This window comes from Cricetulus griseus, chromosome 3 (genome assembly GCF_003668045.3).
Source record: "Cricetulus griseus strain 17A/GY chromosome 3, alternate assembly CriGri-PICRH-1.0, whole genome shotgun sequence".
Taxonomy (NCBI): domain Eukaryota; kingdom Metazoa; phylum Chordata; class Mammalia; order Rodentia; family Cricetidae; genus Cricetulus; species Cricetulus griseus.
Window position 1 is genome coordinate 113,440,212 of NC_048596.1, and position 14,063 is coordinate 113,454,274.

Below are 14,063 nucleotides of genomic sequence, written 5' to 3' on the forward strand. Positions count from 1 at the left end.
AATGAGGAGGGTGGGAGCTCTGCTGGGAAGGTGTGGAAGGGACACTAAGGCCGAGAAATTAGGGACTGACGAATGTGATGTGACTGTACCCTCAAGGCATCCTGCAGTGACTTCAGGGAAATCTGCCGTGGAGTAGGATTCAGGAACAGCATGTTTGGAGTCTGGCTATGAGGATGACCAGGGGAAGGATGACCAGGGAACAGAGCAGAGGAGCTGAGGAGGGGAGAGGGAAGGAGCCCAGCTGAAGGGGATGTACCATCATCCCAGGAGGCAGCAGAGCCCCCTGGGGCTGAGGAAAACTACATCAGTGGAGAATGTTATCTTGAGAAGTTGGCTGTGAGTCCCTGCTAATGGAGGCTGAGGCCTCCACTGCCCCAGGACTTCAAGAATCAGAATCCTACTGGGGGTAGGGCAACCTTGGTCAAGGTCAGAGGAGAGAGTGTATGATTAGAAAGAGGCCCTGGGAGAGAGGTTTACTATCAACCTCAGGGGTACAAGAGAAAGTAGAGAAGAAATAGAGCAGTCTCCATTAATGGTCAGTTTCATCAATTATTAAATAAAGATGAAACAGTTAAAGCTGCCAGTGCAGTGTGCATACTGCAGTGAACACCCAGCCTGTGGACATCAAGATACAAACCTGCCTGTGGGCATCCATATATAACCCTGCCTCCAGATATAACCCTACCTGTGGGCTTCCGGAGCACTGATATGACTCCGGGACTCATCAGGGCACGTGTAATACTTTGCAATATTACAAGGGAGATGGGGTCTCCCCCTCCCTCCTTCCTTTCTCCCTTTTTGTCCCCTATCCTGGCAGCCATGAAGTCTGCCTGTACGTAAAACTATACTTCAGACCATTTCCTTGATACCTACAAAATGAGTCCAGCTGTAGGAATTATAATTTAGGTTTTTATTAACCAATTTTTTCCTTTGCTGATCCTGTAATGGGGCCAGGTGGCATTACAGTAAAATATTTGCCCCCTCTTTAGATGCCCAGGTTTAGCCTTGCTTTAATTCTCAAGGCTGCATCAAAGTAAGGGTAGTCCTGGGAAACTGGAGATAAGTTCCCTATGATGGTCCTTGAAGGCAGGTTTAAAGGGATCCACACATACCAGATAAAGGACTAACAGGTATTTATTAGGGGAGCACTTACACAAGGATGGTAAATAACTGCCACAGTCTTCCTGCTCCTGAAGATGCAGTTTCTGCCCTTCAGGATGCTCCAACCACAACCCAAGAGAGACGGAGACAGCCCCTCCTCTTCCTTATAAGGGATCATGTCCACCACCCCAAGTCCACTGGTGGAACAAGGTGCCACTACAGGTCCTAAGTAGACACAGAGAAGTCCTAGAGCCTCTGGAGTGAAAGGGGGTGTCCCCTTGCCCACTAGAAGCAGCCTCCTTCCAGTCCTCTGGTAACTCCACCGATCAAACTTATGTGTGTCTGAGCATAGCCCCAAAGGATCAGGAGCACTGATTTGGGTCCCAAATGCCTTTAACCCTGCCAGAGTTTAAACCAACCACCTGCATTGCTGCTCCTGGTAGTAAGTCATAACTGTTGAATGCAAGTTCCTGCTGGGAACATCTCTGGGGCGTTTCTTTTACCTTTGTAGAATAAGGTCTCTTTACAAGGAAAGAGGAGGAAGGAGAAGGAGGAAGGGAGGGGAGGGAGGGAGGGAGGGAAGATGGGCAAGCATACAAATAGTGCATTAGGAGGTTCAGAGAAGAGTCTTGCTTATATGAAAGGCTTTGCCTTTTTTTTTTTTTTGTCTTAAATTGCCATTCAAGGTTAAAAATGCAAGGAGCCAAATTCTCCCCCACCTTGGATATATTGTTCAAGGGAATTTCTTTCTGCCTCATGAATTATCTACATACCCACAGGAATAGGACCTTATAGTAAGTGAACAGAGAGGAGCTGAGAGCAGTTACAGTGTAGCTACAGTGTACAGTTAGTTATAGTGTATAGGTCTACACTGAGGGGAGAAAGAACAGGTAGTCCCAGCCTATTGTACATTGTATCTTGTGATGTTAGCTTGTAGGTTAAGGTATCTTTATTCAAATAATACCAGCCAAGCACAAGCCAGAGCGTACCCAGAGGCAGCAAATTAGGGAGGCCAGAGAAGAGGGGCTCCCACATGTCTGCAGCACCTTAAGAACCACCCACGTGTCATCCTGAACACCCCTTGACCACGCCCTGACAGGCGTGGTTAAGCACACCTGTAGCCAGCCCTTAGGAGGCATGGTTACAGTGTCTCCCTACAGTATCTCCCAGCTATGGGGTTAGACATTTCGTTTGTGGACAGAGGCTGTGCCATTGCTCTTATCTCATTCTTACTATCTAGTCGGGTAAGATGGGAGTCTAGGCTGCAATTTCCATGTAGGGAGAAGAAAATAAAATAAACTTGTGGACACTGGGACTTAAAGATGGTAGCCACTAAAAGCCTGCTGGGAATAGAGTTAGCACTTGCTTTATATCCATCTTTCTCCACCCAGGAGGCATCTAGATAGGGTTAAGACTCTGAGAAAATTATCCTGGGGTCTAGGAAAGAATTGTGATGGTGTCATGTGGGAGTCCTGTCTGGGTCTTTAGTTTCCATGATCCTGACAGGCACCTAAGAAAGTGAGAAGAAAGAAATGCGTGGTCTGGACTATATGAATGAATGGCTTGTTAGAGAAAAGTTGGGGGGTATGTGATCAAGGGACCTAGCTACATTAGGGCTCCTAAGAAACCACATGGGCATTGCCACTTGAGTAGTCGCATGGCTTTTGCCATCTTACATCTTGGCTGATCACACAAACATCCTCTGCCTGTGGAGGGGATGGTTCCACAATACCACATGCTCATTCATCATCAGGACATGAGTCCTCATAGGATCCATGCATCGCACAGACTAGGGATGGATTAGTATTGGCAGCTGCCTCCCAAGATAAGTCCCAGTTGGCAGCTATGCCAATGCATGATCTTGTTTGCCTGCATATAAATTCTGCTAATACCCTGTAAAGCATTGATAATTTTGGGTGTTAAGAACCAAAACCCAAAAGTTGAGAATCGGGGTCGTATGCTTTCCCTGGTTCTGGAGATACCTAAGTCAGCATAGATGGTTTCCCAGCCAGGGAGAGTTGTCTTGATTGGTGGAAATCAAGCTTTAGCCCTATTTTTCCCCTTAATTTAAAAAGCACCTGAATTAAGTTAGCAGAGATGTGGCAGGAAACAGAAGAACATGTAAAATAAGAGTGAGTGACATGTAAACATGAATGCAGGACAGATCTTGAATATTGGCACAGAATTGTATGCACAGAAGAAAGCTGTAGGCAAAAAAAAAAAAGAGTAGACAATATTATAGTCTCAGTTCAAGGTGGGGGAGTACATGCCTTAGCACAAAGACATCTAATTTTAGCCAAGAATACCAAAAGATGTCACCTGGATCTTACTTTGATTTCCCTTGGCTTTGGGTCCTTGGTTTTCTAAGCTCTGATGGTGCAGAAGCTCCCGAAAGACCTGGGAGTTAGGGGGACATATGTCCATCATGCATTTGAGTTGCTACTTTGGTAGCACCTGAAAGAACTGGGAGGGAGAAAGTATTGTATAACATGGACATCTTAGCTCCACATGAGGAGCTAGAGGCTCTATGATCCTCTGTGTTGGCAAACATTGAAGTTCCTCAAAAAGCACGTTGACTTTGATTTCAAGTTCCATCAGCTTTATGTGGCACCTATATCCAGTAAAAAAGCAACTGCCTGGGGACCTTGGGATCATGCACCCAACTGGTCAAAGGCAGTGTTAATGCCCTCTGTTTTAGTCAGGGGTCTGTTTGCCCAATTCTGCTAGGGTACTGGAATTATTTCTCTCTTCCTTTCTGTCCATGCCTCTCTGCCTCTGAGGGAATAGCACCGGTAATGCCAATAGATAGTCCAGACACCCTGGGAGAAAAGGAGAGTTAAATTTAGTGCCATTTACATCCCACCATGTGACCATTGGCTGCATCCCAGGGAGGGGTGGGCACCCGAATGAGTCTACCTAAATCCTGGATATGGTTACCTATCTTGTTCCCAGGAACAAGAGGAATGGCTTTAAAGTTTGTTTGTGTTCACCACATATCACTGGAGAATCTAGGTTCCTTTTTTGTGGGTTCTTAGTCTCCTTCATAAAATTATTTAAAAGCTGACTGAGAAGGAAGCTTGAGAATCATTTTATTAGAATTTTAGAAAAAAAACAACAGAGCAAGAAAACTATAAATTCTGACATCTCTCAAGAGGAGGGAGAGAGAGAAGGAAGAAATCCATGCCTTTGGTTAAGGTCAGCAATGGAGGTCTGCAAGCGAGGTGTCAAGGGAAACAGTGAGAAAGTCCAGAGTATTAGTTCAAGCATGTTCAGGGGTTTGGATAGTATTCAAAGAAGAAAGGACGAATTACACTTCTTGAGTTAGAATTTAGGAAGTCAGGCAGGCTTAACAGTAAATATCTGTAAGCAACTGCATCAAGGCTTCTAGAGGGTGTAATTACATTGTTTCACTGAGGGGATAATTATTCCTCCCATCTCTTTAGCATATACCCAAAAGAATCAACTCTCCTGAGGGTGATCTCCTGGCCAGGCTATTGATGGGCCCAATTGGTGCCAAGTCCTTCACAGCTTATTGCTGGAAACATGACTAGGATAGTGATAGGATGAAGAAAAGACAGACAGACAGACAGACAGACAGACAGACAGACAGACAGACAGACAGACAGGAAAGCTGGTAGTCAGTGAACTGTGTTTACTCTGATAATGCATACCTACTAGGCAGCATCCCAGAACTTCAGCGTGTTTATTATGTACAGTATGAGGGAGAGGTTAGGTAGTCTTTGTACACCTCTGCACCCACTTGCACAGCAGAAACTAGGACCAGTACAATATCTCAAAGGTGGGTAACAAGGGCTGGATTTAGAGCTAAGAGAAAACAAGTTGGTAACTGTCAGAGAGTACACAACCAGAATTTCCAAATCGTTTAATTGCTCTGTCACAAACTTGTCATTGATGTATATAACATTTCTTGTAGAAGCGTAGGAAGCCAAGCCCACAGCTTGCTCAGAGAGTATAGCTCAAGATGCAGAAGCAAGCAGGGAATCCCCTCCCTCCATTGCTCCACCATTGCTTCTATGTGGCCTGCCTTGTATAGCAGCATGTTTCCAGACACGGTGGCTTGGCAAGCACCAGCATGTCCATGTCATGCATTTAGCATCTGCTTTTCAGTTTTAGACTGAGGTAGTTCCAGCAACTCAATCATGATGACACAAGGTCGAAACAGGTAAAAACAGATCAAATCAACAGGCGACAGCAGAAGACACCAGTGCCCCCTCGGCAAGCCTCTTCTGGAAAGCACCGGGAATTCCCTCCCTACCACATGCTCCACCCAGTCTGGGCTGAGTGGAGGCTGGAGGAAAATGGACTTTATCATTCCAGAAACATCTGAAGCTTCTTCCACTGAGAAATAGGATGCACAGGGAGGGAAGGGAGATGCAAACCCACATTTTCCTCCCTGATCTTGCCCCTAAATCTCAGGCATGTACATATTTAACCTACAAATATTGAGGAATCATAGACATACCTGACCCTATTAATCAATGTTGAAAGGTGAGCTCCCTGCCAGAGAGCTGAAAAGTTTGTGGTCCTTGTCTGATCAGCTCAGTAGGGAAGGTAGGAGGCAGCTGCCTCCATCAGGACAGTCTCTTTTACCCAGCAGGATTTCTCAGCTTTTACACTGCTGATAGGTTTGTCTAATCCCCATTGGGGTAGGATGTCTGCTTACTAAGGATGTTTATCTGTCTCCCTGTATGTTTATCCGCCTGTATCCTGCTGTTTGTGAGAATGAGAAGTGCCAGCAGTTCCCTTTACCAAGAACCATTAAGCTAAACCCAACAGCGCTGAACGTACTGAACGGCTGCATAGATCTCACAGGAATCTTAGGGCAATTTCTACTCAGTGCATCCTCCCAGAAGAAATGATAGCAATTAAGAACGAAGTATAGCATTAAACTTCAGTTAAAAAGATGCAAGAGATCAGCCTTGTGTCTGTCCCTCAGGACCAGAGACTGCCCATGGTCTGCCAAGTTCACCCAGCTGCCTCAGATGGCAAGTATGGTGCCCTTACCCTAGACACCTGGCCTAGCAGGAAGCTGACCCATCTATCCAGGGTGGCTGGCAGCCTTGGTTTTCCTTGGGAAGCTAGGAAATGTATGGCAGTGTAACTGGAACCCAGCTCAAGGCTTTAAACTGTACACATGACTTTTGGAATAATGACCTAACAAATGTGTTGGAGACCACTGGGTTATTCCAGAAAGAGTTCTTTGTATGGATAGCCTTAGGAAAAGGTCACATGCAACTCCTGCTGACCGTCTGCTGTACAGGTTGGTAGGGTTTAAGCAAAGGACCCACAGTGCTTCCTCAGCCAGGAAAGGTCATGTTGACGGTCATGTTCATTTTTTAGTTAAAGAAGTTACTAGTCCAGTTCTGGGAAGACAAAACACCTTCAGTGTCCTCTTTAGTCTCCTTTCCCATGGCTAACACACTCACCCTTCATTCAGGTCACACTTTCTTCCTCCAGGAAGAATCTGGTTTAGGTGGGACCTGCTCTTATGCCCCATGGTAGCCTGTGTTGCCCTTAGAAGAGCACTCAGCTGTATTGACCTCTGGACTCTGCTATTCTCAGCACACTAAGTCTGTCTCCATCATTACCCGCTGTCTCAGGCTTAAGCTGTATTTATCAAATGAAGGAAGGAAGGTAGGCTTCCATGTTGAGAGGACTAAGTTCAACTTCTAGGTTTATATAGTAAACGAATAGGTCAAATCTGTTGATATCTTTCAGCTTTCAGTTTCCTTATCTGAAAAACACAGATAATGGACTCATCTCTTAGATTTGGAAATGAATTAAAATAATGTACCCAGGACAAGCTTAACATGTAGCACACAGTTGTCATTGCTTCCAAACACTGCCATTTCTGTCATTCAGTATTTTATGTCATTCCTAATGCAGCATAATTAATTGATTTTTTTTCTGTTGCAAATGTTTGACAGCATTTACTGTCTCAGAAGTATAAAATTTTTTATTTTGAAATATATTATCCATAATTAATAGAACCATGTGCCCCCGGGTATGAATAATCAGCTAATCTTCTCCAGTCCTCTCTCTTCACTCTACCTCTGATTGTCCCTGAGGTACAACTGAGGAAATTTCATCACGAATCATGTGTGCCTGGAGGCTTCAGATGCAAAGAGAACTAATACGACATGTCCACAGTCTTCCGTCTTCCTCCCCCATTTCCCTCCCTTCCTCCTTCTCTATCTCCCTTCCTCACTTCCTCTTCTCTCCTTTCCTTCCTTCATCTCTTCCTTTCTCCTGTCTCCTTGCTCTCTTTCTTCCCTCCTCCCTGAGTCCTCACTCCCTCATCTCCCTTCTTTAAGAACTTACTGAAGCCCTTTATATTCCAAGCACCATCTCTGCAGCCCAGCACAGCCTGGCCTTAGTTACTCCACTTAGGGTGTCAATCTAACGCAAAGGACGCTGTAAAAAGTGGTACAGGCACTGCAGGAAAACTGAGAGATGGCAAAACTGAGACTAGACCCTGGGATCACGTCTCCTTAGGACCATGAGATAACTAAGAAAATGCAGGAGCAGGGCCAGCCAAGGGAACAAGTGGCAGGACCAGTGAGCTGACCTAGTGGGTGGGCGTGTTTGCTGTACAAGCCTGATGACCTGAGTTTGATGATGGACAGACCCCATTATGGAAGGTGAGCACTGACTCCCACGAGTTGCCCACTGACCTCCACACATGCATCTGCACACACAACATACATGCACATGTTACTACATTCTGTTTATTTAAAAGGGAAAGAACACAGGGGCATGAAGACAAGGGAAGTGTTAGAATGTGACAGCCAAGTCCTGCCAAGTGAATAGGATGAGAGAGGGTGGGGCTACCAAGATATGAAGAGAGACGTGAGGCTAGAGGAGCAGATAGAAGCCACGTTCAAGGAACCCTCAACTGTCTGTAGGCAGTGTCACTGTCCCAGGAGGGTGGAGGTAGAGCCCTATAGATCTGGGAGTGAGTGGCAGTGGGACTCAGAGCACAGTAGGGATGGTGAGCTTAAAGAAAAGGCACTATGGTGAGATATGCCACCAAAGGAATAGAGACTGAGCAAGACCCTGTGGTGGACTCAGTGAGGGAGAGACTGGAAGTGAGAAGGAAGTCCTGGTTGCAGGCTATGAGGAGAGGAGGTGGCAGACCGACACCTGAGCTTGTCCTTTGTGTTTTACATGCACATTACACAGGTGTGAAAATGCATGTGTGCACAGCACACACACACACACACACACACACACACACACACACACACACACACACACACACACACACACACTATCTTTTTAGTTAAGTTCCATAAATAGTTTAGGCAAAATTCTCATTCTTCCTAATTTCTGTTTTGAGGACACCATGAGCAGCCACAGGGGCATAGAAAGCTCTGAGGATTGGAACACAAGTCATTTTTTCTGGCCAAGCACTGACATTTCCAAAGGCTTCCTTGATTCTTATCTACTCAGCTTATTCTCTATCAGAGGAAGGAGGAAGCCAGGAAAAAGCCTGTTTGGGTGGGACATGCCTTTCAGGAGTGTGGAGCCCTCAAGTGGCACTAGGATGGGGAAAGTGACAGAAAATGACAACTAGTGTGATGTCCATTGGATGTTTCAGCCGAGAGTGGACAGAGTGGCGGGCAATTCCAGGGCCGGCCCTCGGAGGTCTGGTCTCAGTGGCAGAGCCAGCACCACGGACAGCAGAGCGGTGAGCAGCACTCCCACCAGCAGCCTGGCCAGACTGAAGTGTTCCAGGTAAATCCAGCGAGCAGCGCCTTCTCGTAGGTGTAGGTACCTGCGCCTTCTCTGCTTCCTTATGCTCCTCTCTGCACCTCTGCCTGCCCTACCCGGTAGCCAGCAAGAGATCCCACCCAGCCTGCAATATGGGGAGCCCACAAGTAGAAGGTCCTGCCCTGCCCAGTCAAAGCCTGAAGGTACACAGAAGAGGCAATCAGGCCTTTAGCCTTTCAGCTGTACCCACACAGGGGAGGCTGCATCCTGAATTGAACCCCAGTAGGGCAGTAGGACTCGGGAGCAGGGCCCATGCCCCTTTAAGGGCTAGAGAACCTCAATGCTCACCATGGGCAGTATGCACAACCTCCAAGAACTGCAGGTCACTAGAGGCTTGACTGCCTCAGCCTATCTCCACCAGGAGGAGGGACTCTCTTCCCCAAACCCTCAGCCCATGGCAGCTGGAGCACTGCTCAGCTCTCTAGGCCTGGCTGTCTATTGGCTGAGGGTCCCCGGCTACTCTCACACCTCTACTTCTAGAGGCATGCCTTGCTCTTCTCAATTCCTGGCACAGACCAACATCACTGTGCTGATGACAAGGCCATGGCCTGCTTGTTATACAGGGCTCAGCCTCCCAGGTTTCCCTGGAAGGCTGTAAGTGAAGATGTGAGCCCCTTAACTCCCCTCAGCTAGAGCTGGGCCTGCTGGCCCAGTCCCCTAGCAGTAGCCCAGGCTCCTCTATGGGGCCTCCAGAGTGCTGCCTGCCCTGTGCAGCAAGGCTCCAGGCAAGAGCCAAGGAGGCTCAGGCCACACTCTTCCTGCTCAAGGCTTCATCCCTCTCACACACATGCGCGTGTACGTGCACGCGCACACACACACACATACACACACACTTCACTCTCACCTGGTCAAGTATCATTTTCACAGACCCATGTCTAGATCCAGGTGTCACTCAGTGATCCACAGGGTTGTATCCTTTCCCAGTAGAGGGAAGTGCCTTCCCCAGGCCTGCCTTTAACTTCCCTCCTTCCCACTATAAGTACCAGCCCTTACCTATTTTTCATCTCATAGAGCAACTCTGAAAGGCTTAATTTTCTAACCGAGGTCACCTCGCCAAAAATAATTCTTGGTCAAATGATTTTGTGAAACACCAATTAAAGCAAGTTACTCAGTTTCTTTCTTACAGAATTTATCAGAGCCTTTATTATACCACTGAGGAATGGATTCCTAGGAGGTAGAAAATATTGCCTTGTTTCCCAAGCACATTTGGCCACAGAATTCTTTGCCCACCATTATTACATGGGTTGGGAATTGGACAAAGTACAGCGAAACTTTTGCCTGAAGGAATTGAAAGTCCCCCAGTATTTTCAGAACAGGTAGTCTAAGATCTAGCAAACTAGGACAAGATAAAGTAACCAACTTTCCACTCAGGGATGGCACCACCCACCCTGACAGGCCACTGAACCCAAGCCGCTTCTGCTCAGGCTCCTGCTTGGTTAGTCAGTCTTGCTTACTGCTGCAGGCCTTGCTTGCCCAGCTGGGCTCTTTCCACCTGTGGGCTTAGCTTCAGTTAAACGGCTGTGGCCTGATGGTTACCTTCATCGTGACCATGTCCCAGGAGAGCAGCTCCCAGGGGGGTCAGGTATTGAGGATCCCTGAAGAGCAGCCCTGTACACAAAGCTATGCAAAGGAACCCTTGCTCACTAGAGAGATGGCCGAGGGGATCAATGGCAGGCTGGACTCCGGGACAAGGGCAGGCTTTGGGTGAGGCCACTGACCACTGGGACTTTCTGTTCTTCTCCTCTCCAGGACATGCTGCCCATGCCGGGGGACCCGACGCAGGGGACTGGCAACTATAACATCGAGGACTTTGCTGACCTGGGCATGTTCCCTCCATTTTCTGAGTAGCTTCAGGCAAAACCAGGCTCCTACTCCCCAGGAGCTATTCTTGTCATGGCATAGATGCCCATGTTCAAAGGGGGGCCCCTCACCCAGCTTGCCCTGCTGCAGAATCCCCAGAAGTCCCCCTTACTCCCTATCTCCCTGGACATGGCATCATCTGGCTCTAACCCACAGGCCTGGCTTCTTGGGTTTGGGACCTTTGTATTTATTGTACTTTATCTGTGTGCTCGGAAGGGGGCCTCCAGGGTCCATAAATTCCATTGTGAATAATGTCTAAATGGACAATTTACACCCATCAAGTGTTTGCCTGGCATCCACAGTGGCTGGCAGCACCAGCAGGTCTGCCTGGTGCAGAAGCTGGGTTTCTTTCTGCTTTTTCACAGCTGCTGCCTGGGGTCTTCAGGTAGGACTGAGAGGCAGTAACTGTGCGTCCTGTGCTGGAGCCAGGCACACAGGGGCCTGAGTGAGATTCCCACCACTCGCTGTCCTTGATGGCCTGGGGCCAGGTGTGCTTTGTGCAGTGAGAATCAAAGTTGTGACTTGGTAGATGTACTGTGGTGTGTTGGTGTGTGTGGCCAGTGAGAGTGAGAAGCTGTCCCCACTCAGTTGTATTTGAAAGGAGAGCACTACAGGAGCCAGGGAGCTGGGCTGACAACCAACCTTCCAGGAGTCAGGGCTGGGGAGCTGTTCATGGTGTAAGTCATTTCTTTGGTCCGCTGGCCCTTTTACAGACAGCCTCCACTTAAAGTTCCTAGCCCTTCCTTCTGGCGACCTATGAGAGCACTCAGTCTTCTCTCACTAGGCCTGAGGGACAGTGTCCTGATTCCATGAAGGTCGTGGCATCCTCCCTGCTGTGCAGCAGAGCTGAGCTGTTTCCTGCCTAGCTCCTTCAGGAAGTCACACCTGGCCCTCTGTATGGGTTCGATGCCCTGCCTCTCAGTGTCTCTGACACCTTCTGCTCAATAAGGCCCCTAGGAAGACGGGGCCACATTCTGGATGGAGAAGTGTGTTCTGGGGGACCTGAGCCTCCATCCTCAGCAGGCCGCAGAGCCAGGAGTATCTCAGAACAGACACAACCAGGCCTTGGAGGCCAGGGACTCGGCTCTGGCCACCCTCTTATAGTGGTCTTAAGGTGGAACTTTGAGCTAACTTGTAGAAATTTCTGTGTGGTTTATCTCTGACACCAGAGTCCCCGTGTCAGTCAGATTTGACAGAGCTTCAGATTCCAACCCATTTTCAAGTCCCAGAGCTCCTCCCACATCCCATGTGCTACAGCTAATGCTCCCTGCCTCCCTTTACATAATGAAGCCTCATCTCAGGTGTCTCATCACCATGGATCAACCCAAGTGTAAGAGAAGCCACAGAACTGCCTTAGGCAGGCCCTGGGGTCCTTCGAAGCTCTTTTAGGAACCCCTTGTTTGAATGTGGAGGTGCAAGCTCCTGAAACAGCCCTGCCTTGCAGCCTGGCTCCTGGGATGCTGGGAGTATAATAGGTTCCAGGATCCATAAGAGCAGAAGGAGCATGTGGATTAAAGGCCTGGAAGAGTAGCACTGCGTTCCAAAGCTCAGCTTTGCCTACCATCCAGGGAGCACCAGTTTTCTTATAGGACTCACCTGCAAACTCTGCTTAGCTCAGCAGGAATACCTTGGGGATCCCTGTCCGTAACAAACTCTGGCCCCAATGGTCCTCAGACAGCTTTTAACCCTTCCATGGAGACTAATAACACAGTCTAAGGTCCATCCCAGCCTCAGAATCCCGAAGAGGTCTCCTATGTGTGCTGCTTGGTACACCTTCTGTCCCAAGCAGCCTGGAGCTGGCCTCAGTTGGTGAGCATAAGTTATAAAAGAGAAAAAGGCCCAAAGCTAGCTTCAGGGGCAAAGAATGTTTTTCAGTGACAAAAACCAGCCATGGCCTTTAACTTATGAATTAAAAAGTGTGGGAGCTGTGAGTTTGGGTTTTTACTACCTTTGGAGGAAAATTGGGGCTTTTCTTGGGTGTATGACACAGGTTACATGGAGTATCCCTCTCCAATGTGAGACCACCTGCTTTGTGAGGGCTATGGCCTATCATACAAGCAAAAACAAGTCATTTGCTAACCATCAGTAACAAGGCAAAATTGCAACCCTCTTTGTATGTGACCATGGGTTGCTATGTCCTAACTTGCCAGTCTACCCTACCCTACCCTACCCTACCCTTCCCCAGTGCCACCACTGGGGAAACTGAAGCAGGAAAGGTCATGAGCTCAGGAGTTGGTCTTGACCAACCTGGGCAACATGATGAGACTAATCTCAAAAATAAATATATAGCTGAGTAACTTGGCCATATTCTATGTACGAAGGCCATATTCTATGTACTGAAGAGGTAGCTCACAGGGCATGGACACATTTCTACATGTGACATGCCATGTCTTGTGCCCTGAGCTGAATTTGTTCAGGCAGCTTGCAAAGCCTTGTGGGTACAGGCTGCAGCAACAGAGCTGTTCACAGGCCATGCAGGGCCCAGCAGTTTGCTTTGTCTAACCATCTATTTCCTTAAAGAAAAAGATTCCCAAGCAGGCTTCCACGAACAGCAAGCACTTACTCATCTCTCTTTTAGCCTTTCCTCTTAATGGATGTGAACTGTGCCGTGGGTAAATCATTTGTATTTCTTAAGCGTTCTGTATGACTAACAGGTATTAAGTCACTGGGTATGTGTATAACTAATGTAACTGCCTTTTAAATTTTCATTACAATAAAAAATGACTTTGCTCTGAACAGTGAGAGCCTCGGGACCAGCTTGGTAATTGATCACCTTGAGGCACCTGCCCCTGGGAGTCTGGGATAAGCTACCTCCAGCCAATCAAGGATGTGTAGTTCAGACATGCTAAAGAGTCATACTACAAGTTCTAGCTACTTAGGACAGAAAAGGAAACAAATGATTCTTGAGCAATGTTCTCAACCTGTGGATCACGAACCCCTTGACAAACCTCTATCTCCAAAAAAAAAAAAAACACATATTTACATAATGATTCATAACAGTAGCAAAATTACAGTTATGAAGTAGCAATGAAAATGATTTTATGGTTGGGGGTCACCACAACACGAGGAACTGTATTAAAGGGTGGCAGTGGTAGGAAGGCTGAGAACCATTGTTCTTGAAATTCAGTGTAAGGCAAGGCTCTCTAGAAAACTGGAGTTCACAAACACAAAAGGCATTTATTTTTCCCAAAGACTTTAAAAGAGAATTCCTGGAAGAAAGCCCTGAATCATACATCTAAGAAGGACTTGTATCCAGGAACTACTGGATGAAAGGAACTACTCCTCCAACTCAAAACAGAAATCTTAGT

General features: G+C 47.5%; 1 protein-coding gene across 2 annotated transcripts in view; it reads left to right on the forward strand.

Annotated features, from left to right (window-relative positions):
- Arnt2 (aryl hydrocarbon receptor nuclear translocator 2) overlaps positions 1-13,497 on the forward strand; it is a 96,865-nt gene extending 83,368 nt beyond the window's left edge. For both annotated transcript variants that reach the window (XM_035442410.1, XM_035442411.1), the window contains 2 exons: positions 8,723-8,859; positions 10,645-13,497. In XM_035442410.1, coding sequence (XP_035298301.1) covers positions 8,723-8,859; positions 10,645-10,743 — 236 coding nt within the window. In that variant the 3' untranslated portion in view covers positions 10,744-13,497. The remainder of the gene's footprint in view (positions 1-8,722; positions 8,860-10,644) is intronic.
- The last annotated feature ends 566 nt before the right edge of the window (positions 13,498-14,063 follow it).